General features: G+C 41.0%; 1 protein-coding gene across 1 annotated transcript in view; it reads left to right on the top strand.

The window, feature by feature from the left end:
* The window catches only part of RYR3 (ryanodine receptor 3), a 349,369-nt gene that overhangs the window by 73,891 nt on the left and 248,989 nt on the right, over positions 1-26,489 (top strand). The window contains exons 10-12 of the mRNA XM_029952228.1: positions 1,534-1,690; positions 12,028-12,201; positions 16,591-16,712. Coding sequence (XP_029808088.1) covers positions 1,534-1,690; positions 12,028-12,201; positions 16,591-16,712 — 453 coding nt within the window. The remainder of the gene's footprint in view (positions 1-1,533; positions 1,691-12,027; positions 12,202-16,590; positions 16,713-26,489) is intronic.

Genomic DNA, 26,489 nt, shown 5'->3' with positions numbered 1-26,489 from the left:
GGGATATTAAGCCTCGGTTCTCACTTAATGGACTTTTAAAAAATGTCCAAATAGGTATGTATATATAGTTGCAGTTAAAGTTGTTTATTTCCCCAGAGGCCTAACCATGAGATTTTATTCTAACTTAAAAGATAATGAGCTTCAGTTACTCAGTGGATAAGTTCTCCCCTAATACTTTGATTTTTGCTGAATGCCAATACTTTGATGTAGGATCATCAAAAGGATGGTCTCTCTTATCTCAGTCACCTTACCTGGCTTTATTTTTTTCCAAGAATGTATACCTTTTTAACACAAATACACACACACACACACACACACACACACACACTTACACTTTTTTATTCTCTGCCTCTTCTTGGCAAGTGTAAGCTTCACAAGTATTTTTATTATTTCTCTTAAAGATAGGATTCTTTGTGGTAGTAGAACGTTTGGGTTGAGATAGCAAATTAGAGATGACTTTGATTTCCCAGAAATGAGCTTCCCTTATAAGGTATTCTGTGTGTGTGTGTGTGTGTGTGTGTGTGTGTGTGTGTGTGTGTGTGTATCAAGAAACTTGAGTGTAGTGAAGGAAAAATTGGAAGCTTCAGACTTCCAGTTACATTAAGTCATTGTCTTGTCCCAGAATCATCTTCATTGTTGGTGTTCTTTTTTCCCTTTTTTCTTTTATTTTTATTGAAGCATAATTACCTTGCAGTGTTATATTAGTTGCAGGTGTACAATATGATTCAACAATTTTATACATTACTCCGGTCTCATTAAGATGAGTGTATGCTTAATCCTCTTGACTATTTTAACCATCCCCACACCCACTTCCTCTCTAGGAACCACTGGTTTGTTCCAGATTTAAGAGTCTATTTTTTATCTGCTTTTTGATGTTCATTTGTTTCTTAAATGTCACATATGAGTGAAATCATAAGGTATTTGTCTTTCTCTGACTTCACTTAACATTATACCCTCTGGATCCATCCATGTTGCTGCATATGGCAAGACCTCATTCTTTTAGAGAGCTCAATAATATTCCATTGTGTGTATGTGTGTGTCTGTCTGTATGTATATAAGCATACATACTTATTCATCTGTGGATGGATACTTGTGTTGCTTTCATATCTTGGCTATTGTAAATAATGCTGAAATAAACATTGGAGTGCATGTATCTTTTTGAATTAGTGTTACTGTGTTCTTTGGGCAAGTACCCAGTACTGTGATTACTAGATCATTGGGTAGTTCTATTTTTAATTCTTTGAGGAACCCCCATACTGTTTTCCACAGTGGCTGTACCAGTTTGCATTCCCACCAGCAGTGCACAAGGATGCCTCCTCGTTAGTGTTAAGAGAGGCCACAAGAGAAGTACCATGCTGAGCTGTCAGCAGACCTGAAATCCTAAAGCAAGCCTGGAGACAAGTGCTCTGTCACTTAGGAGATAAACCCCAGAGGGCTTATAAGTCTGTAGCATGTGGAAGAAAGCGCAGGAGAAATATTGAAATAGACTTAGTTTTGTGTAAATGCAGTTTCTTGTCTGTTTCATCCACCCAGTTGGAGTGGCAGTAACATCAGATGGGGCCAGGCTTTCCGACTGCGGCACCTCACCACCGGCCACTACCTGGCCTTGACGGAAGACCAAGGCCTCATACTGCAGGACCGGGCAAAGTCAGACACCAAGTCCACAGCCTTCTCTTTCCGGGCTTCCAAGGTAAGTTGTGATCAAGTGGACTTTGACCTCGTTTTAAAAGTGTGAAAACTCTGAAACTTCCAGAAAGCACTATGGCTGAAAAGAAAGTGGGCTGGAACAAGGTGGAAACAAAATTCAGTCTTATGAGAAACACTTTCTTCTTCCATGTTTTGAATTGAGTACATACAGGAATGTGCACCTCAAAAGAAGGCTTAAGTCTTATAAGAGAGACTTCAAAGAGGAGTCAAAAGCCCCAGCAAACAAAAGGATCACAGGAATGGGTACTGTTGCTCAGAGTCTAATGAAAAATGTTGTTTAATATATTCTAGGTTGTCTTTAATCCTTGTAAGCATATGCTTCAGTCCTATAAGGCAATGATAATGTGAAGGCATGAGTTTGAGTGCTACATTTGTTTAAAGCAAGGATGTGATCTCTTTCAGAAAGATGCAGAGAAAGCATAATTCTGAACATGACCTCATCTTGCAGTTATTTGTACTATACAAAATCACCAGTATCTTCTTCATCCTTTTCCTGGGTTGTCTCTTCTCTTAGCTCTCACCCATCCATCTCGAACCTCCATTAAAAGCAGTGGTAGTTAGGTGAACTGCAACATGTAGCTTTGCCTTTTGATGTGTATATAGGCAGCCATTTTTTTAAAAAGACTTCTGTCTTTAACCTCCAGCCAGGTTTTCACTCAGCATAACTCAGCTGGATCTAGTTGGATGGTCAGAATTGCATGCTGAGCTAACTTCTGACAGAGAGTTGGATGCTCTGTCACTTTATGATGGTTCTGGAAAGATTACGCAAGCATCAGAGAGGCTGTGCACAGACAAATGCCTAGTTATCAGGGAGCCCGCACCTCCTAAAGGAACAGTTTGACATCTCCTTTGTGGGTTTCATCTCTAGTTTTGTTCTTCTTTTCTCTTTTCCAGAAATAGATCTTGATTTGTGTTCCCAACACGATGTCAGGAAGGGGTAGATGATGCTTCTGTTCATGTAGGACTCAGTGTGAAGCTGACAGCTGAATTTTCCATGGGGCAGCTCAGCTTCTCAATGAATCAAAGGAAGACAGTCTTCCAGCATTGCCCTCCTTTGAATCAGGGGGCTCAGGCTTGTTCTTCCCTTCTTTTTTATGGTCCCAGTCTTTTGAGGCAGAGAATCCAAATAGCCATATATCGGAGTTAGGCTATTTCCATGCCTGTATCTCAAACATTAAAATTCCTGCCCTAAATTCTTCTCAGATAATCACCTTCCATCTGTTTCTCCTTAAGTGGTGTGTCGACTCTTTGACTTCATTCTGGTTTTCTAACCACATCACCTTCATGTTCTCTTCACTTTAGCTTTTTAAGGTTTCCAGGAAAAAAAAAAGATTTTAAATATAAACACATATCTAGGTAGCAAAACATTTTGGGCTCCAGGAAGTGATTTGTGGCAGCGTAATTTGCTAAATGAATCAGTGAAACAAAGCAACAAAAAAGTCCAAGGAACAGAGACTAGCAAGATCACATACTTCCATAAGACACAACTTGGACATGGGGTTTAGGGGTCGATAGCAGGTGTGGGAGGGTAAAACAAGAAAGAAGATGGGAAAAAATGACTCATTATGGCAGATGACCAAGTAGATGCCTTTCTAAGAATGCCAGCTTGGCTTTTTCCCTCTTTGAGTGCCCTACCACAATCCCCTCCGCCCGTTCTAGATATGCTGCCCTGGGCTGGATCCGTGACACCAAGGTCTTTTCTGAGAGGACTTGACTGTTTCAGGAGTGGCTTCTCTTACTATAGCAGACATTCAGGTGGCCTTTTAGGCAGCTGGCAGAATCCTGTTCCAAGGGGACTCTTCCCTTCCATTCTCTTCTTGGCTCAGCCTTGTGTAGGACGGCTCTGTGCTTGCCGTGGTCTCTGGGGAAAGCCAGAAAACTCAGAGCACCATAGAGAGTCCTCATAACACTCCTTCCACTTGGCACCACTTCTGGCCTGTGAGCACATTCACTCTCAAAAGGCCCATTTCTTATCTCCCCAAGTCCCTCCATTTCTATGCACATGGAGGCAAGCAGCTGATGACTGAAAGCCATCGAGGTGCCATGGGGACAACAGCCCTAGCAGAGCTGGATGTAAAAGTCACCCCTGAGTCACATTGTCCTGTGCACTTGGCAACACTGTTACATTTCAGTGGAGTCACTATGTTAAAGGTTTGAAATAACTCCCCATGCAGCAGTATTCAGCGTAGCTCTGTTCATTTTAACGTGGAAGGAGCTGAAGTTAAACCTAGGCTCCACAGCAGGCCAAGATACGGCTGTGTTCCCTCAGGAGAGGGAGGCTTCCTGGGGATGTTGTATGGGCAGAGCACCTGGCACTTTAGAATGTGAAGCTACACCCAAAGCAGGAATGTATGGAGAACACAGTGCTCTGCCGACACAGACCAAAGGGCTCTTGGGGAAAGAACACTAGAAATGCCTTGATTGCTCTGGAGGCTCAATTCTTCCCTAGTAAATGTGTTTTTACCTTGCTTTATACAGGCTCTTCTCCATTAAATGCACACTCTAGTGTGCTTGCCGTCACTGGGGAGTAGTGAGTCTCCCCCCACAAAGAGACTGGTGGCTCTGTTTCACCACCATGTGAGAGCCATTGAGTCATCTTGCCAGATCTTGCCTGTTATAGGTGCTACCTGATGGAGCAGATGGTAGACAGCAGTCTGAGATACCATTTCAGGATCTGGGTGGTGGCGCATGGGTGGGGGAACTCAGTGGGAAGGCTGAGAGGTGGAGATACTGTGTCCTTTGTGCCTTTGTGAATGGGATTAAGAGGGAATTCATCTGACCCTCTCTGTATGTTGGAGAATCTAGCAGAAAGAGACTTCCAGGTGGGACACTCTGGGTTCATGTGTTCAGGGAAGTGCGGGGTTAGCTGGGCCGGGAGTCACTGGGCCCTGATGGGCTTCCCACTCCATGTCCCTGTCCAGTTGCATTAGTCTGTGACAGCTACAACTCCTAAATTGGGGACCGTGGAATAGTTGCAGGTACATGTTAACATCCCTAGCAGGCTGCCCTTATGAAGAAGTGGCAGGCACCCTGTGGATCTTGTACACATGGATGGGATAGGGGTGTGACTGAGCCTTCATGGAAGGTGCTCAAAACTAACACTTGATGCAGTCGTTGGCCTGGCACAGCTTAGGTGAAATCAAACCAAGGTCTTTGAACATGGAGAATAAGAAACAGAATGTGATCTTGGTCAGTTTCTCTCCCTCTCCTTCAGGAGGGTGATCCAGATCAACCTGGAGGTCAGGGATCTATTGTTGCTCCTGATCTTCAGTGTCACAACTTCTTTAATCTGGAAGTGGTGTAAGATAGAGGATGGCCTCCAGGTCACCTAGATCTGGCCTTGACTCCCATCTGCTCTCTGTAAGACCTTCGACACAATTCCTACTCTAGTTGCCCCTCATTTGAGGTCTGTCCTAAAGGGTTAAGATCTTATCCCTCCTGCCCTTCCATCTTATCTACACCACTTGGTTCATGATTGCTCTGGCATACTAAATGCTTACCAGTCTTTGAACATGATACTTTTTCTCACTGCTAACCTGAACCTAGAATGCCTTTTACCCCTCCTACGTAGCCCCACTCATGAACTCCTCCTCACCCTTTCAGAGAAGTGTCAGATGCCTTTTACAGAAGAAGTACTCTTCCGTGGTCATCTAGTAGGGCCTGTTCATGCTTCTGTAACAGCCATCACTCACTGGACCGGGAACCCCTATATGACAAGGACCACATATGCCCCCCTTTTTGTACCCCAGCTTCTGGCACAGTGTGTAGCATGTGGTAAGCATGGAAGTTGCTTCCTGAAGGCATATATGTGGTCACACACTAAGGTAGACTAACATCCGTTTCATTTTAACCTCCCTCATCTTCATAGAAATATCTTTCCATAATTGTGTAAGCATTCTGGATCATAATATTCTCCCTATAAACATTCAAGGAGACAGATGCATTATTTTGAACATCTAAGTCAAATTTCTATGAACTTGATTTCACATCATTTCCCCATTGTCTTGACATTGCAGAGCCATTCCCCAGGGATTGTCAGATAATGTGATTTAATATTTACTGTGGCTTGGCAATACTGTCTGTTTAGATGTCATGTCTGCATATCAGTTTACAATGCTGAATTCCTCTCAGGGAAGAATGAGTTAGTAATGTTAGAGCAAGCCTTATCACATGTAGCCATTTATTTTAGAGTTATTTCTAATGATTGTACTGTATGTAAGTCTTGAATGGTCAAGATAGAACCTCAAAGTTTGCCTATTTTATTGCATAAGGATGTAGAGCTGCCATTGTTCCCAATTGGAGGAAATTTTTCCTCATTGTTTAAAAACACTAAATTCAATTTAGTCAACAATGATCAAATATCCACTATGTGCTAAGTAAGCACTGTGTTCTTGGCCAAACTTCCCTGTCTCTTAAAAACTGCACACTGTAGTCTCTGCTGTGTGTGGAAGGCATCTCTGCAGACTAGCCTTGTGTGCCCTTTACCTTGGCAGCCTGAATCAAGATGGTCACTGGGCTCATGGCACATCCCTTAGGAAAACATGGGCTCCATATGCCCTCCCCCTTGCTTGTGCTGCTTCCTCACTGAGTTCTCAGTAGGGGAAGGAGACAGTATGTGGGGAAAGAGAGAAAAGGGCTAGGAGAAAACATCTACCTTAAGATCCAGATATCTAGAGACAACAGTTTTATTTTATTTCAAATGAACTCTACACATAAAATCAATGATTTGTCAAGTCTTTATTGTTCAAAGTGGACCAAGTAGAGAAGCAGTCAAGAATAAATGGTGAGTGTGAAACCTGAGTGTGAATCCTGGCTCTCCCATTTGCTGTTGAACCTTAAGGTTTCTTTTTTCTAAAAAAAAAAAAAAAAAAAAAAAAACAGGGATGAAGGAGGGTGGCTCAAAGCATTGTTGTGAGGATTCAGTGAGACGAGGAAAATGGCCTGGGAGTATGTCTCCTTATCCATGAAATGGCAGCAGCACTGCCTACCTCATGGTTGTGGTGTAAGAATTAAAGGAGAAAGAGCAAGGGCAGAGCCCACAGGAGAAACGGCGGAGGGGCGGGGGGTAAGTCTGGTCCACCCCCCACCCCAGCACACTGTAAAGTGGGAGTGATGTCCTCCTACGCAGCCAGGCTCCAAACAGTGTCTGGAAGTGTTTGATTTCTTTAAAGCCATTCTAAGACCTTATATTCTAGATTAGAAATTTAGAAAAGGACTATATTCGTGGAGAAGTGAACCCAAAGGCTATTTCTCAAGGTTTCTCCAGAGACACCTAGGAAGGAGTCAGGCTAGTGAGGGCTTTTTTTGATGGTTTACCCCAGTGTCCATGAGTGAGTTGCCTCTCCCACATCTGCTTTTCCTCTGAAACATTTTTGGGTGATTACAGTCTGTTGGAAAGGTACTTTCTTGGCCTCTATGGACACAGACAGTTTAATTATGTCAGATAACAAATTTCACTCTAATTAAAAAACATGAATTAGGACTTTCTCTGGTCCAGATATGCTAAATACTGATGTCATAGCTTAAAAATCACCTGGCTCTAGCCTTCTTTTCCATCTATAATTCACACGGCTGCTAGAACAGTCATTCTAAGAGGCAATCCTGTGTTATCACCCCCCCTAAAATTCTCACTGGCCTTCCATTGCCAACACCAGCTTTTCCCAAGAGGTGTTCCAAACAGTAATTTTATGAATTTTTTTTGAAAAGCAGTTTGGCTGCATTATGCTGAGTTCAACAGATATTTTTTCTGTTCACTTTCTACCATAAAACTCTTAACAATTTATATTACACAGCACTAATGTTCCCTTTGACTTCTGGTGCAAGAAATAGAGCTTGTCCAAAGTCCTCTTTGCCTAGAGAACATCTGTTAACATTGTGCGTTTGAGAAACATGTTCAGAGTCCTTGTTGTTACAGTCCCTTCCTGGACTTCAGCCACACTTCCTGCCACACTATACCCACCTTACTAGAATTCAGTCCCCTTACTTCCTTTCTAACTCCTAGCCAAGCTCACCGCTAGTGTCATTCTAACATAAATTCATCCCTAACTCTCAGGCAGAATGAATTATTCTCTCTCCCAGACTCCAATTGCACCTTGAAAATAGACCATAACCCCTTGCTATCATTATTGGTTTGTATGTATAACTTCTAAATTTTATATGAGCCCAGAGCCATATTTTCATAAAATAAATGCATATATTATCTACCCTTCAACCTTTTCATTATAATTACCTTTAAACAACTGAAATAGTAATATAATTAATACTTAACCGTGCTAATAGTAATCATTCAAAAAATTTTGTTCAAATGAAAAATCGGCTTTGGAATTACACTTTATTTCAGATTCTTTTCCATTACTTAGTAGCTACAGGACTTTGAGCAAATTGCTCAAATTCTGCATGCTTCAGTTTTATCATCTAGAGAGTAGGAGAAATGAAAACAGAAGGACCACTGAAAGGCTTAGAGAAAATGTTTTTAAAACATCATGAATAATGAATAATATATACCACTTTGTAGATCCTGGGTCACTTCACATGATGGTATTGCCATAATAGGGTACTTCGCAAAAATACTTTGCTCTAAGAAGGCACTAAACAAACACTAGTTGCAATTCCCTTCCTTGTCCTTAAGCAATCTTAAGTCATTCCGGGGAGCAGCAACTTAATCATTTAAGCCAGGTATTTATTTGACACTGGTGCTGTGGTCATGACCACTTTATTAGGAAGTTCTCAGTGGAAACAGGAGATGATGACAATGATCCATCAACACCTCTTAAGCCAAGTAACCTCTTCCTTCTTAGAATCAGCTCATCATCTAACTCAGGGAAGGTTGATGGAGATGAGGAAACTGATGCCCACAGACCAATAAAACAAAAGTAAATGATTTGCAAGCTATATTAAGCACAGCATAGTATGGAATACCAGACAACCAAATCCAACCCTTGCCCTTGGAGAGTGTTCAGTCTGGTAGGGCATAGAAAGCATGCCAGCAGAGGATTCAAATCACAGAAGATGGTAAAGAGCCTTGAGAGGGGAGAAGGAAAGTTCCAGCAGATCAGAGAAAATGCAAAGGTGGATCTGGGAAAGGCTTCATGGATGAGATGTAAAGATGTAAAGATGGAACAGGGGATTGCCAAGCAGAACGTGTAATGTCCATAATGGCCCAGGGGAAAGGAAATCTTAATATATCAAAGGAACATAGTCCAATTTGATTAAAGTATATGGTATATATGAACTTTAGAAATAAAAATTATATCTTATAGGAATTGGGGAGTTCATGCAAGGGAGTAATTGGATTAGCCCTGTCGGTTAGGACGAGTCCATTTGCAGCAGTAGATTAAGTGCATATGGGGCCATATTCAAGTGAAGTCAGCCGGCTCAGGCTTCTCGGTCATGGACCACCCTCATTTCTTTATTACATCCTTGGTGGAGTTTAGGTTTGGCTTGGGTCAGCTTTATTGTGGTTTGTCTCTTTATCTTAGTTTTTCTTGTTGTTTCTCCCATTCTTTTTTGATTAATTTTTTAAAAGTTTATTCATTTTTGAGAGAGAGACAGAGACAGAGGAGGGGCAGAGAGAGAAGGGAGACACAGAATCCGAAGCAGGCTCTGTGGTGACAGCCCAGAGCCTGATACGGGGCTTGAGCTCACGAACTGCAAGACCATGACCTGAGCTGAAGTTCAACTCTTAACCCACTGAGCCAGACAGGTACGCCTCTCCTATTCTTCTTTTAATTTGGAAGTGGCCACTACAGGGAGCATCATAGAACTCTGGGAGTACATGCTATTTTATAAGAGCAAAGACATGGAGAGACACCCATTCTATAAACAGTAATGATCCATGTCAGGGTCTAGTAAAATGGATCCTAATATTTCTCTTCTTTTGGCAAAGTCCTATTAAAATGAACAAAAAGTGAGAATGTAAATGCAGTAACCATAGTCATTGATAGTTTGGGAACTTGCACTATTTTAACTGCAAGCTCATGGCAATCAGCACAATTATTCATATTTAACAGTTGTGTATATTATTTTATTTGGCTGAATTATTGATGCTTTAGAGAACAGGCTGGAGAAAGAGAACTTTGCATATTTTAAGTCCTGTTACTGGCCTAAGTATCTTCAGAATTAGGAATATTTCTGGAATGAAAATCAACTATCCATTGTTTCGTAAAACAAATGAATTTTTGATGCCCCGTCCATAAAGAAGTCTAAATATATCAGATTCTATTTTACCATTGGCTTTTGTTATAAAATCAAAGATAAGTGCCTTTAGAAATGTTCATTTTGAGAAATGTCAAATTTAAAAATCCAGCCAGTATTTCAACATACATTTAAAATAAGAGTTTCCTTGTAAAGTATTACCATTGCTCAAGATGATCCTGTAAAGATATACAAAATAATTTTGCTGTTATGAGACTGATGCGCTTCCCACTGCGCTAAGAGGGCTGCTGTTATGAAGGTTTGTAGGAAAAGAAATGAGGCCAAAAGAAAAAAATTTATTTGAAAGAAAAAAATTACTTAGCTATATATGTGTGTGTGTGTGTGTGTGTGTGTGCGCGCGCACGTTTACATTCTCACACACACACACACACACACACATATATATATATACACACACATATATTTTTTTTCTTTAGTACATGTTTATTAATTAACGGATGGGTGCTGGATTCTCTGTATTAGGAATCCAAAATAAATTGAAATCCAGGGGGTATAGCTCAGGGCAGAGCATTTGACTGCAAAATAAATTGAAATCTGGCCCATGCCCTTGATTCTTTTGTAGCCTGGCAAAAGGAAAGTGTCCTATAAGCAAGCACATTCACACTGTGATGGGCTAAGTGCTCAATAAAATAATGAGACTGTGCTGGCGAAAATACAGCAGGAGAGACTCCTCAACCCTCACAGAGAAGATGGCATCTGAACAGGGTGTTGAAAGATGAGTAGGAGTTTAGAACAGTGGGGAAGAAAGTCTCTGGAGCTGGGTGTTGTGGTTTAAATCTTGGCTCTTTCAGGGGACCCTGGTGGGTCAGTTAAGCATCCAACTTTGGCTCAGGTCATGATCTTGCAGTTCAAGAGTTGGGGCTCCATGTCAGGCTCTGTGCTGACAGCTTAGAGCCTGGAGCCTGCTTCAGATTCTGTGTCACCCTCTCTCTCCGCCCCTTCTCTGCTCACTCTCTGTCTCTCAAAAATAAATAAAACATTAAAAAAAATCTTGACTCTTTCCCTAATGCTTGAGTGACCTTGGGCAAATTACTCATCTCTCTGTATCTTCATTTTTTCCTCTGAAAAACTGAGATAGTATTTGTAGCTACATCCAAAGCTGTTGGGAAGAGTTAATACAGGTAAAGAACTTAGAACACTGCCTTGCACTTGGTAAGAGCCCTGTATTTGTGTTATTTGTCCCTTCGTTAAGAAAGAGAGTAAAACTGTCACAAGCAGAGGGAACAGCATGCTGCATTTTTGATTCGGTAAATAAATTCAAAATGCTATCTAGCTAATGGCTTTTACAAATGAGCAATTTAACGCAAGGTGTGGAGGAGAAATGGAAGTCGAGTAGAATCATCGAGAGGCCTTGATTAATGAGGAGGGGACAGAGCTACTGTGCTCCCCAGATCTGCTTCCTGACTCAGTCTTTGACGGGCACCCCTCAGCTTGTCACTAGACAGATGCCTGATGTGCAGTAACTCCTTTTTCTATACTGGAGAAAAGACTGCAGTGACACAGAGGCAATTGAAGGATGCAACCCATTGACTACAAGACACTACTGAGGAGGCCATACGAGACCAGTAACACTGATGACAGCATTACAAGGATGGCACAGTAGCCCCTACCTGATCCACAAATCTGCTTTCTCTGCTGATCTCTAGAAAAGACTTTTATATGTTGTTAACAGATACGGTTAAAGCTCTGACTTTGGGAATTTATATCAGATGACCATTAAAACTACAGACGATACAACTTGCTGGAAATAAGCTAACTGGTCAGTAAAGTGTTGATTATTATTAAGGTGTCTAAGTCAAGATGAGGAAAGTAGAAAATATAATGGAGCATTCTATAAAATCAAAACCAAAGCAAGACCCTACCAGCTGCCTCCTTTCCCCATGGATTTAAGTAATTGTTAAAGTGGCTGAAACTGGGAATCCGTTGACTTTACAGTCAACAGCAGATAAGGGAAGCAAGTCTTTCTGAAATCCTGCCTTGGACAGGCACATCATAGTGATTTTGGTAATGGGTTCCCTGGCTGACAAATGCTGCATAGGTGATTTATTCCGTATGTTGTGTTTCTCTTTAATCAGACACCCCTTTATTTCATTTTCTGTGAAATAGGAAATCAAGGAGAAATTGGATTCTAGTCACAAGCGAGATATAGAAGGCATGGGAGTTCCAGAAATCAAGTATGGAGATTCCATCTGCTTTGTCCAGCATATAGCCAGTGGTCTGTGGGTGACCTACAAAGCACAAGATGCCAAGACCTCCCGCCTTGGACCTCTGAAAAGAAAGGTGAGGCTCAGAAAGGCTGTCCAGAATTGTACCCCGAATTGGAAACAAGTAGGCAAGAGCAGGTGAATTGGGCAAAAATGCTGTATGTTTACTTCTGATTATTTTTGCTATTCTGAAGAGTTATTCTGTGACAGATTGTACTGCCTAATTGGCTATTTTGACCCCAAGAGGGAAAAAAAGTAAAATACAGGGCAAATCTGTGAGGAGTGGGGAGAATTTGTTCAGTGCTCTCAAAAAAAAACCCTGATCTAAGTAGCTCTTGGTGGTGGGCTGTTTGGGGATTACTCACACCATTGCTCTCTTCACTTAAGTGGATAATTGAGTTTCTGTGTAATTTTTATCATATAGAGACTAAATAGAATTTCTACAGAGAATTGATATCATGCAAATTGCATGATAACAAGCCCACAGGAACCAACATGCAGAAAGAGGAGATGGTGTGCACTGATGGCGTATCCACAGAGAGCACTCAGATCGGAGCGGCCCAGCGCAGCTGGCTGCACTGGGAAACCAGCTGGGATACACACCACATCTTTGTACCGGAAAATTGTTGTAACAGTTTTCTTTTGATAGAAACCAGAAAACAGATGCCAAGGGCATGATTTTTCTTGGGAAGACCCTTAGAAAACCCCAGTTTGGGCAGTCAAGGAACCGTGAGATAGGGCTCTAGGAGCCGTTGTCCACCGTAGCTTGGGTTTCTCAACCTACCATGGCGGTGATGCAAAGATTCCCAGAATGACTGGTTGTTGTAAGAAGGGAGGTTGGGAGCAAACCTTAAGGCAATAACTTACTTTTGTGTAAAGTAAAACATATCAGGAATATATCCAGAAATATGACATTAAAATTATGAAGAGATAGGAAATTTAAAAAATAATGAACCACACTGACTAGATTATATAAGCTCATCCCTCCCTCTACAAACAATTAGCAAGGCTGGATTAAAAAAAAAAACCCATAAAACAAAAAACCAACATCAACAACAACAACAAAACCATTTGAAGGCTTCAGCAACCAGGGCATCCAGAGCATGAGTGCTAAAGATTCCAGATGCAATGTGAGTGCACTGTGGGAGCCACACCTTTGTCTCCGCTTGCCTCTCAGTGTATTTTCTGAGTGGCAGCACCAAGGAAGTGGGGCTTGTGTTGGCCTCATTGGGCTGGAGAGACAGATGAGACATAAGGTCAGCAAGGGTCTCCAGGACTTAAAAGGTCAAGGTTCTAGAATGGAGGGAACTCTAGAAACATAAACCTGAAGTTCTCTATGCAGTTTTGCCGTAAACTGACCGTGGATGGGCTGTGAAGCCAGGACAGTAAGAGAAGTCTGCAGCTCTGATGGAGGAGAGCACAGCAGAGATGTCAGCAACATGACAATATTAGGGAGGCTGAGGTTCAGGTTCACGATCCCTCAAATTGGAACAGCCCTTGAAAATACAGTAGGCTAGGGGCGCCTGGGTGGCTCAGTTGGTTAAGCGTCCAACTTTGGCTTAGGTCATGATCTCGTGGATCTTTGTGGATCTGAGCCCTGCATTGGACTCTGTGCTGACAGCTCAGAGCCTGGAACCTGCTTTGGATTCTTTGTCTCCCTCCCTTTACCCCTCCCCGACTCGTGCTCTGTCTGTGTCTCTCTCAAAACTAAATGAATATTAAAAAATAAGAAAATACAGTAGGCTTTCAGTTAAACTCCAAAAGGGCTTGAGCTCAGGAGTATGAACTACTTCTAGAAGAAGGGCACCTTGAAGATGCCCCAAACCTATTTATCCTACCAGCTGATCAGAAGAAAATTTAATCCTCTATAGAGTACAATAATATTGTCTCCACAAATTTTCAAATCTACTAAAGTAATGATGACATTTAAATTTGTGGGATTTGTGGATCTTGGCTATTGCTCTGGTTGGGAGGAGACCTACTCAAAGAATCCTGCCAACCTGGAGAGATCCACCCTTGAGTTGTTGACTTATCGTGCCTCTCCCTGCCTTTCTCTTCCAGGACTGTAGTTTGTATATTTATTTAATTGCTGCAGTGTGGGGGTGCCTGGGTAGCTCTCAGTTGTTTAGGTGTCTGGCTTCAGCTCAGGTCATGATCTCACAGTTCGTAGGTTGGAGCCCCACATCGGACTCTGTGCTGACAGCTCAGAACCTGGAGCCTGCTTCACATTCTGTGTCACCCTCTCACCCTCCCTCCCCAGCTCACTCTCTCTCTCTCTCTCTCTCTCTCTCTCTCTCAAAAATAAATAAAAAACATTTTAAAAAATCTTCCAAAAATTGCCGCAGTGTTCATGTGAATTTGGAAGATCCTTTCAGAAACTCTCTAAAATGATGTCCTAATGCTCGGCCCCTGGCAGGGCTGCCCTGCTCTATTTTGGCAAAGAGCAGGTTAAGTTTCTTTCTAAAAGTACAAAGGATACTCAAATATATGTTAAGTATTTTATAAAAGAAGTCAGAAGCCTAGAAAAGCCAGTGGGAAAGGGAGACAGTAAAAAAAAAAAAACCTGAAGAATGGTAAGGTACCTCAGTTTAAAGACGGCATCCTCCTTCCCATTCTCATGTTGGGTTTCCGCTGTCTGCTCTTGGGTCATGGGATTCCTCCAGGAGAAGACGACCATGGAAACTGGGCTGCAGTGACCTATAGGGCACATAATACCAGTGTTCTAACAGCTGCATCCCCCCCTATTTCTCATTACTTTCTTGTTTGGCTCACCAGTTTGGATGTGGTATCTGAACAAGCAAAATCTAAGGATTTTGGTCTTCAGGGACCTGAATACTGGGACTGAGGCCAGAGCAAACCTAGTGGCAATGTATTGCCAACTCGAAATGCACCATTGTTAAACAGTTGCTGGGAAGCTCTGACAGGGCAGTTCTGAAACAGTTGGTGAATCCAGTACTAAGGGTATACTTTGCTAACACTTAAGCTAGATGTGGTGCTAAGTCTTTTGTCGAAACTGAATATAAACTTTTGTAAGCCAGTATTCTACTTCCTGTGTGAATTCATTATATTAAGTAGGACACAATTTTAGAAGGATAAATAATAGATTTTCATATGGAAAGGAAAGAAGTTACTTTGCACCAACAATGAGAAAGACAGGGGAGCCAGGGTGGCTCAGTCTGTTTGGCGTCTAACTCTCGATTTTGGTTCAGGTCATAATCTCATGGTTCATGAATTTGAGCCCCATATTTGACTCAGTGCTGATAGTGCAGAGCCTGCTTGGGATTCTCTTCTGTCCCTCTCTCTCTGTCCCTGCCCATCTCTCCTGCTCTCCCTATCTCAAAATAAATAAGTAAACTTAAAAAAAAAAAAGATAAAAATGAGGGAGACCAAAAACCCTTTTTCTAAATATATTTTCTGGGGCTACATGTTTTATTTAATTGACCCCACCCGCACCCTAAGACCTACAAATGGTCTCCCTTCACTTATATCAAGAGGAAACCATGTCAGGAAGTTGAATCAGGATTTAATTCTGACTGGAATCACACTCAAATCACCCCAGTTCATATCTGCATACACTTAACTCTTTCAAGGAAAAATGCCACTGACTTAAATCTTCAAAGCTGCTAGCTCCACCCCAAAGTTGTATCTTGACGTCACTGGTGATCAATATGTATTTAGCTTTTAGATAACTGATTTGCCATCAGTAATATACTGCCATTTATAACAAGTTTTCATTGAGTACCTCTTAGAGTTTAGGAAGCATGCTACGTGATTTGCATGCAAATCATTTAGTCCTCCAAACAACTTTGTAAGTCCATTTGATGGCTAAATTGAAGCAAAGAGGAAGTTAAGTAACTTGCCTAAGATCACACATCTGGGAAGTAGCAGAGTAGGACTGGAATTCACATCAACTAATACCAGAGCCTGTGCTTTCAAACCCCCTCCTTAGCCTCCATGAGAAGCAAACCATGACCTTGAACTGTGTCCCCAGTTCTACCATCAACTGTAGCTGTCCTTCAGGAGGGGAATCCAAGCCTTATCCCAGTAGAGGGTTTTCTGTTTAACTTGCTTTTCTTCCTCAATTTGTCTCTGGATGAAAAGGCTCTGAACAAAGTGACTTTTCCCATTTCCAAGGGTAAGTTTCTGTGTTCATTTCAAGAGAAAAATCTATTATAAAATATGGTTTCATCTTTTCAGATTGGCCATCTAGGCCTAAGGAATTTACTGTAACTCATACCATGATGGCACATAAAATTTTATTTTCCTCAAAGCACCGTGTCTCAAGAATGATTCATAGGTCAGTAACGGAGTATGGGCAAAATAATGTCCCATTTTCAAGTGGACCTAAGGGAACCTGGTTGGGGAGAAGGACTACAAAGGATGAGGGAAATACTTCAAGAAATTTTGACCATCCAGCCATGGAGTAATGTGTAACCGGACCTGGTGTTTTTTGCTCTGCGAGTAGGTCATACTCCATCAGGAAGGCCACATGGATGACGGGCTAACCCTGCAGAGATGCCAGTGCGAGGAGTCCCAGGCTGCTCGGATCATCCGGAACACGACAGCCTTATTCAGCCAGTTTGTAAGGTACATAAGCTCCTTCCCTTTATCTGTTAGTTTCTACTCTGTGGCCATCCAGTCCCACCTTACCACTCCCTTTTGAATACTTGAAGTTTTCAGGAAACTATTAGACACCAGCAACCAGCAAAGAGTTTTACCACAAAGAGCTTGGGACTCAAATCTTATTTCCCAGGAAATGCCTGCTACCAGCTTCACCCTCTGCCCAACAAATGCTTGAGCCCCATTGGTTACTTGGGTTCGTGTCATGGATACCCAAGGTCTCCTCCAGAAAACTGAGGAGTGCCAAAGCACTTTAAATCCCTTTTGTATTAGTGTGTTAAAGGGGGAGATGTAGATCCACACCCTCCCTTGCTATTGCGAAAAGCTTTCTACATCATTCAGAATCATTGCCATGGTTTTGATCCAAGTAGATTTGCATTAAAAGCCTTGGGTTACCCACCTATGGCTGAGACTTAAATGGGAAAAGTAACTGAACTGCCTGCTTGGATCTTAATCGCCTTGATACCTACACAATGGTGCCAACGCAGAGTGCTATGGATTGTGTTCACCAATTACCATGAGAAATGGATTCTGTTGTAAACAGTTCAGGATTCCAAGCCGTCCTTCTTTTGTAGGAGACTATCTCTAAAGCCAGGAGGGCTTAAATTGTGTGTGTGAATTTGCATGAAATAAAAAAATGTTATGCCTTTACTTTTCCTGTTGGAATAGTGTCTGTTAGGATATAGGCTAAGCTGCTCTTGCACTTCAAGATATACTTACATCTCTTCTAACTAACAGCGTAGGGTAGGCAAGGTCTGGCTGAGGGTGGTGGGGCTCCGGTTCCTTCTATCTTGCTGCTCTGAAATCTCCTACAGGTTCGTAAAGTGCACCCCTTGACCCAGGATCCCAGCAGCATGACCTGGGAACTTGTTAAAAATGCACATTCTCAGGTTGCACCACAGACATACTGAATCAGACACCTAGGAAGTGTGGTACCCCAGAAAATCGTGTTTTGATAGGCCCTCCAGCTAATGCTGAAGCATAATAAAGTTTGAAAACCACTACTCAGAAATAGAGGTCTTACCCTTGGCCACACGTTAGATTTACCTGGAGCACTTTTAACACCCTGATGCCTAGATGGCATCTCCTACCACTTGCACTAGAATCTTTGCGGGATTCCAACACTAGCTTTTGCTTAAAGCTCCCCGGGTGATTCTCATATTCAACACCATTGAGACCAACTTTCCTGCTATGTTTTCTTCATCTACATGATTAAAAATAGTTTCCTAGCACCATTTCTCATGTCTGTACCACCAAAAAAAAAAAAAAAGGTGGGGGAGAGGAGAGCTGTGGAGGAAGAAATTAGAAGTAGTAGAGGGCAAGCAATTTTTTTAAAAAGATATGACCCAGAAATAGATCACTTTTTCTTGTACTCTACTAGCTAGAACTAGTCATGTGACCACACCCCACTCCAGGGAGACTGAGGAATACAACCTTTTGTGGGTTGGCTGTGTTCCTAGGACCACTCCGGGGGTCCTGTGACTAATGTAGAGAAAGGAAGGTAGACACTTAAGTATTCCTACCACAGAAGGGGGCTGAGACCTGCAAGTCAGCCATTCCTTCTGCTTGTAGCCCTGCCACTGATTTCCTGTGATCCCTACACAAAGTGGTTTCTCCTTTCTGTGCCATGTTATGTCTGACCTGCTCCCCTTCTTCACAGAAAGGGGATATGAATGAATAGCTTGGTACAGGCAGGAAGAAGATAGTTATGTGCAAACATGAGTTTTTCGTGTAGTCTGAACCATCATGTTAAAGCTTGGCTGGCTTGAGTTGGTTCTTGGGTCTCTCAAACCCTGCCCCTCTGTCTTTCTTAAAAGGCAGTGGCCGCTGACTCATAGATATACAAAAATTAATTCAAAATGAATCAAAGACCTAACTGTAAGACCTAAAACTGTAAAAACCAGGAGAAGATATCAAAGACTTAAATTTTTTTTACCTCAGATTGGGAAATGGTTTCTTCAGTATGATACCAAAAACAAAAGCAACAAAAACTATGTAAACTTTATCAAAATTAAAAACTTGTTTATTGCAAAGGACACCATCCAGAAAGTGGAAAAAAAAACCCTACATAATGGGAAAGACTATTTCAAATCATGTATCTGATAAGGGACTTGTATCTAGAATAAAGGACTCTTACAGATCAACCTTAAAAAGACAATTGTACCAATTTACAAATGGGAAAAGATCTGAATAGACATTTCTTCAGAGAAGATTTACAAATGGCCAATAAGCATATGAAAATATGGCCAGTACCATTAGCCAAAAGGAAAATGCAAATCAAAACCACAGTGAGAGAACACTTTGCTCTCACAAGGATGGCTATAATTAAAAAGACTTAATAAGAAGTGTGAGACAGGATGTGGAGAAATTGGAACCTTCATACATTGTTGGTGGGAATGTAAAATGTCACAGTGATTTTGCAGTGCTGTCTGGAAACTCCCTAAAAGGTTAAACACAGAGTTACCACGTGACCCCACAGTTTCACTTCTAGGTATATACCTTTGAAATTTGAAACACGTCTACTCAAAAACTTGTACACAGATGTTCAAAACAGCATTATTCATAATAGCCAAAGAGGGGAAACAACCCAAATGACCAAACAATGAATGAATAAATAAAATGTGTCATATGCATATTCATATAATGGAATATTATTTGTCCATAAAAAGGAATGAAGGATGGATACATGCTATTTGTGGTGAGCCCATTTATACAAAATGTCCAGAATAGGCAGTTCTGTGGTAACAGAAAGTAGATCACTGGTTGCCTAGAGCTGGGGTGGTTGTGAGGGTCAGGGGGAGTGACTGCTGGTGGGTATGGGGTTTTGGTCAAAGCTGATGAAATAGTTCTACAATGGATTGAGGTGATGGTTGCGAATCTCTATAAATACCCTAAAAACCATTAAACCACTGAATTGTACCCTTTAAATAGATGATTGTATAATATGTGAATTATATTTTAATAAAGCTATTACTTTAAAAAGTCAGTGGGAGTTACATACCTGACAGTGGGAAAATTATTTTTAAGCGGCTTTATTGGGCTATAATTTACATATCATAAAATTCATCCTTTTAAGTATGCAACTCAGTGAATTTTAATAAGTTTACGGAGCTGTGCAACCATCATCATAATTCACTTTTAAAACATTGCGATTCCCCCAGAAGATTCTTTATGCCCACTGTAGTGCATATTAGTTCCCACCCCCAGCCTTAGACAACTGGTCATCTGGTTTTGGTCTCAGTTTAACACATTTATAAGTTAGTGTACACAATAGGCTGTCCTTGGATCCTGACCTTTTCCCTTAGCATTACATTGTCGAGGTTCATTCCTGTTGTAGTACACAAGGGTGTTCGGTTCCTTCTTATTGCTGAAGAGTGTTCCTCTTAGCTCATAGGATGTGTATATGAGATACACATCCACATATAGATGCATACGTATGTGCATATATATATATATGATTGTGTATGTACACACACGTGTATAGAGAGAGAGATCTATCTATAGGGAGAGACAGATAGATAGGTATAGATGCCCCTCACATTCTGTCCTTTGAGGAGCAGTGGATTTTTTCTATTTTTGCTTATTATCAGTAATGGTTCTATGAATATTTGTGTAAATTCTTTTGTTATATATTTTCATATCTCTCAGGTAAATACCAGGGAGTGGAAGTGCACAGTCATATGTAACTTGTTTAACATTTTTATATTTTTATGGCAAAATACAGAAAGCATAGAATTTATTATTTTAACCATTTTTAAGTATACAATTTAGTGATGTTAACTAAATTCAAGTTGTGCAACAATTTCCACTGTGCATCTCCAGAACTTTCACATCATTTCAAACAGAAATTCCATACATTAAACAATGCCTCCATGGGGCACTTGGGTGGCTCAGTCAGTTAAGCATCCGACTTCTGCTCAGGTCATGATCTCCACAGCCCCACATGGGGCTCTGTGCTGACAGCTATGTGCCTGGAGCCTGCTTCGGATTCTGTGTCTCCCTCTCTCCACCCTTCCCCAACCTGTGCTCTGTCCTCTCTCTCTCAACAACGAATAAACATTAAAAAACAAACAAACAAAAAACCCAGTGACTCCCCCTTCCTCCCTTCCCTCCCCCTCTCCCACTCCAGCCCCTGGGAACCATTATTCAACCTTCCTATGAATCTGATTCACTCAATTGACTGACTTAACTGGGCATGCAGTATTTGTCTTTTTGTACCTTGCTTATTTCACTAAACAAAGTCTTCAAGATTCACTCATGTTGTAGCATGTCAGAATTTCATTACGTTTTAAGGTTGAATAATAATACATTGGATGTAAATACCACTTTGTTGATCCATTCATCCATCAGTGGACATTTGGGTGTGCTTAATTTTTAAAGAAACTAAAAACCTGGCTTCCAAAGCAGTTACACCACTTGACATTCCACACAGAAATGTATAAAGTTCCAGTTTCTCCACATCCTTATTGTGTGACTTTTGACTGTAGACAATCTAGTGCATATGCAGTGGTATGCCATTATGGTTTTAATTTGCATTTCCAAATGACTAATGATTTTTAACATCTTTTCATGTGCTTGTTAGCTCTTCTTCTTTAGTAAAATGTAATCAAGGCTTTTGCCAATTTTTTTAAGTTGGGTGGTTTGTCTTCACATGGAAGTTTGACAGTTTTTCATATCTTCTAGTTGCAGGTCTTTTTTAAAAAAAAAATTTAATGTTTATTTTTGAGAGACAGAGAGACAGACTGTGAACAGGGAAGGGCAGAGAGAGAAGGAGACACAGGCTCTGAAGACAGGCGCCAGGTTCTGGGCTGTCATCACAGAGCGCGACACGGGGCTTGAAGCCCCGAACCGTGAGATCATGTGAGCTGAAGTCAGCCGCTCAACCGACTGAGCCACCCAGCGCCCCAGTCCAGTTGCATGTCTTTTATTGGTTCATGATTTGCAAATGTTTTCTCTTAGTTTGTGGCTTTTCTTCTCATTTTCTTAATGATGTCTTTTGAAGCACAAAAGGTTTAATTTTGGTGAAATCCAATTTAACATAACTTTTGTTTCTGGATTATGCTTTTGGGTGTCTTGTCTAAGAACTCTTGCCTAACCCAGAGTCACCACGACTTTCTCCTGTGTTTTTTCTTCTGAAAGTTTTATAATTTTAGCTCTTACATTTAGGTCTATGATCCATGTTGGATCAATCTTTATACAGATTCTGAGGTAATAATTGAAATTCATTTTTTTAAGTGGATCATGCACATACCTCGTTGTCCCTGTACAATTTGCTGAGAAGACCATCCGTTCACCCATCACATTGCCTTGGCACCTTTATCAAAAGTCAAGTGACCATAAATATAAGGGTTTATTTCTGGACCCTCAATTCTATTCCACTGGCTTACATACCTGTGATTATGCCAAAACAGCACTCTTGATGAACATAGCTTTGTAGTAAATATTGAAATCAGATACAATGAATCCTCTAGCTTTGTACTTTTTTCTCAAAATTATGTTGGCTCTTCTGGGTCCTTGGAATTCCCATATAAATTTTAGCGTAAATGTGTCAGTTTTTGCAAAACAGCCTGCCAGGATTTTTAAAGAGGATGCTTTGAACCTTTAGATCAATTTTGGGAGAACTTTTGTCTTAATTATGCTGAATCTTCTGATTCGTGAACATGGACTGTCTCTCTACTTACATATCTTTCTTCAACTCCTTTCAGCAGGGTAGTAGTTTTTAGTGTTTAAGTCTTACGCTGCTTCTGTAAAATTTGTTCCTAAGTATTTATTTTTTTTAATGTATGTTTATTTTTGAGAGAGACAGAGCGCAAGTGGGGGAGAGACAGAGAGAGAGGGAGACAAAGAATCCAAAGCAGGCTCTGGCTCTGAGCTATCAGCACAGAGCCCAACACAGGGCTGGAACTCATGAACATGAGATCATGACCTGAGCCTAAGTCGGACACTTAACTGACTGAGCTGCCCAGATTCCCCCCTAAGTATTTATTTCTGATGCTATTTTCTTAATTTCTTTTCAGATTGTTCACTGTATAAATAATACTGACATACAGAAATTGAGTTTTTAAAATATCAATAATGCATCCTGTGACTTAACTGAAAATTGTTATTCTATGTGTGTGTGTGTGTTCTTTACCTACATAAAGGATCATATCATCTGTGAATAAAGAAAGTTTTATTTTTTTCCTTTCGAGTATGGATGCCCTTGCTTCCCCCGCTACCCCCCCAACCCCACCTCATGATTGCACTGACTAGAACATTTGGTATGATGTGAACTCAGAGTGGAAGGAATAGACATCCTTGTCCTGTTCCTGATCTTAGCAGGAAAACATTCAGTCTTTGATGATTAAATATGATGTTAACGATAGGGTTTTTATAAATTCCCTTCATTGGGTTGAGGAAGTTCTTTTTTCTTCCAAGTTTGTTGAGAGGTTTCTTATATCTTGAATGAGTTCGATTTTGGCACATCATTTTTGTCTATTAAGATGATCGTATGGTTTTTGCCCTTTATTAATATAGTTCCATTAGAAGATGTTACATTAACTGAGAAAAGGAGGTATACTCTCTCACTGGTAGGTTAAATTGTCTGTTTCTCTCTTAATTCTCTCAACTTTTGCTTCACATAATGTGGTCTCATTGGGTGATTACATGTTCATAATACGTGTATCTTCCTCCTAATATATTAACTCTTTCATAGTTATAAAATATTTCCCTTTTTTCTCTGTGAACATCTTTTATCTTAAAGTCTATTTTGGAGAGCCACACCCGATGCCTTATAGCAGATTCTGGTTTCTGTTTGCGTGCTTTAAGTTCTTCAGTCCTCTCACTTGCAGCCCAGTTATATCTTTGAATCTATAAAGTGTGTCTTGTAGAGAGCATATGCTGAATATATGTTTTTATGTACTGCTCTGACAGGTCTCCTCCTTTTATTGGTGTGTGTAATCCACTTATAGATAATGTAATTATTCAAATTGTTGGATTTATGTCTGCCATTTTGGTATCTGATTATTATAGATTTCATGTTCTTTTTTTCCCCTCTCTTCCTCCTTTATTGCCTTCTTTTGTGTTAAATAGATATTGTCTAGTTTATCATTTTAATTTTTTGGGTTTGTTTTTTTTTTTACTACTTTTTTGAGTTAGATTCTCAGTGGTTGCTCTAAGAAACTTGGTTTGTATTCGACCTCTAACACTCCACCTCAGATTAATACTTAAGTAAATAAAGTAACTTTGCTCCCGTATTATTTTCCTCCTCCTTGTGATAACATTGCCATGTATATTACATCCTTATATGTTATAAGCCCGGGTTTATTGTTGTTTTCTTATCCATTTGTGTTTTTTTAATATATGAACAAAAGAGAAATGAATATGTTCATACCATATTTTATATTTACCTGCACAGTTACCTTTACCAGTGATCTTTATTCCTAGATGTGGATTCTACTTAATATCTGGTGTCATTTTCTTTCACCTTGAAGGGCTTCCCATAGTAACTTCTAAGAAGGCAAGTCTGGTTGCCTTTTAAATATTTCTTACAAGTATTTGCTGATAGACCTGCTTATGGGCTAGATAATACTTTCAAAGTTCAGGCAGCTTTACATCTGTCCTGGATTTTGTTTCTGCTTGTGTAAGACCTCACGTTCAGCCAGAGATGAGTGGATAACTAGGTCTCTCTCCACTCCTTCCTGAGCACATGTGTGACCTTGGTAGTGGTCTATCCCACCTTGCGAGAACTTCTTTGGTCTGAAGCCAGAGGAGAGCATGGGAACAGCCTCAGGCTGAAACATCATAGGTTTCTACTCGTCTGAGGCTCAATATTTAATAAATCAATCAGTCTCAATTTATTGTATGGCTTTGGTTAATTTCCAGAATCCTAAAACAATGGTTTTAGATGATTTATCCCAATGTTTTCATTATTTGGTGGGAGAGAGGATTTCCTAAGCTCCTCACTCAGCTGCTGTGGATGTTCCCCTTAAATGGGGGGATATTCTGGATTCTCCAAGCCACAAGATTTTTTTGTTTGTTTGTTTTAGAAGAAAGAAGGACTACTGGAAACAAGCCCAGGGGGCTGCAAAAACCATAGCACTTAAATTTTTCAAGAGATGGGAAGTGAAGAATAAAAAAAAATAATTTATGAGTAGGATTCTCCCCTCCTGTCTCTTTAGAGAAACCAACAGAATGTGCTGTGTATGGTGGAAACCAGAAGGATGGGGGTGGCCTTCTGGGAAAAAGCACATCAAAGTTAAATGAATAGGGAAGGAGGAAGAAGGAGCAATGAGGAAGAAAGGTTGAAGTTGGCTTGTGTCATCTCATCATCCTCGGGTCAGTTGCTGGGAGCTGTCCAGTAGGACAAATGAACAGTGTGAGGGGTGAGGGAGTCTCAGAAATCCTGCTGACAACTAGATCCTTCCCAGCTGTCCTGAGTTTAACCTTAGGATGGAAGCAATACATAAATAGTTGTGTTATGGTAATGGTATGGTAAATATTCAGAATCCCCTGGGATCATACTTGACTTAAACAAAAGAAGTCCTTGGAATGATCTGAGAAGGTAGCGGGGCAGTGGCTGAAGTATGGAGCGGAAGATGGTTGGGATGAGCTAGGTACCATTGTAGTTAGTTGTGAGACCTCATCTTGTGCCTAGCTTTCTAGGTACATCTGGGTCTCCTCCCTGAGGTTCTAGAGTAGAGCATGAGCACCCTGAAGCCATACAGAGGTGGTGTCTGTTTCCCCACTGTCCCCACTGCCAGGAGTGTGGTATGTGTTCTGTTTTGAGAAAAGGAGGGATCTGCCTTAGTCCAGTGGAAAACTATTATATTGAGGTGTTTTGAAAGGACAAGATAAAGCAATCTAGTGTTGACAACCCACAGAGCAAAATCAGACCCAGAAGGACCCTGGCAATAGTAGATTGTACCTTTCCTATTTTCCAGGGGGGAAATGAAGCCCAAGAGGCTTAGAGGCACTCCAGATACCATATGTTTGTGGCAGTGACTATAACTTAGGTTTTCCAAACCCTGTAAGTTGCCCTTTCAAACTACAAAAATGCCAACAAACCTCTTTTATCTTTTGGTTTTTTCTTAAATCACACAAAGAAACACTCTTTACTGGTGTCATTGTTTCTAAAAGGGGGGAGTGGGCTTAGGGGCTCCACAACTGGACCAAACAATACTGGGGAGACTATTTTTTTCTCTGACTCTAGAACTGAGAAGCCATTCCCAGTTGGGTTTTGTATTCTCAGCCCTTCACCCCATGTCCTCGCATCATGTATCCTGTAACATCTCAGATAGTCATTACTGAGCATTCCCTGCACACCTCCACAGGCCAGAGCACACACTCGTGAGAAGGACCTCCCCGCCTGGAAGCTGCTGGTGTTCTGTCCTCGCTGCATCCACTTGTCATTTGTTTTCAAAGTTTATTTATTTTGAGAGAGAGAGAGAATCCCAAGCAATCTCCACTCTGTCTCCACAATCTCACAGAGCCCAATGTGGGGCTCGAACCCCTGAACCATGAGATCATGACCTTAGCTGAAGTCAGACGCCTAACCCACTGAGACACACAGGAGCCCCAAAACTTGTCATTTTTGTATACAGAATTGGAATTTCACTTCATAACCTGAGCACTCTTAGAGCTTGTTAAGCCTTCACTTCAGGCCTGGATAACAGTCTTTTCTTAGCATGTGTCCAGATTAATAGATAACTAAATTCACTGTAAATGCAAGGAGAAGTCCTTAGAAATTGACCCAAGAAAAAGCCA

This window comes from Suricata suricatta, chromosome 9 (genome assembly GCF_006229205.1).
Source record: "Suricata suricatta isolate VVHF042 chromosome 9, meerkat_22Aug2017_6uvM2_HiC, whole genome shotgun sequence".
Classification (NCBI taxonomy): domain Eukaryota; kingdom Metazoa; phylum Chordata; class Mammalia; order Carnivora; family Herpestidae; genus Suricata; species Suricata suricatta.
This window is presented reverse-complemented; position numbering and strand designations above follow the sequence as displayed.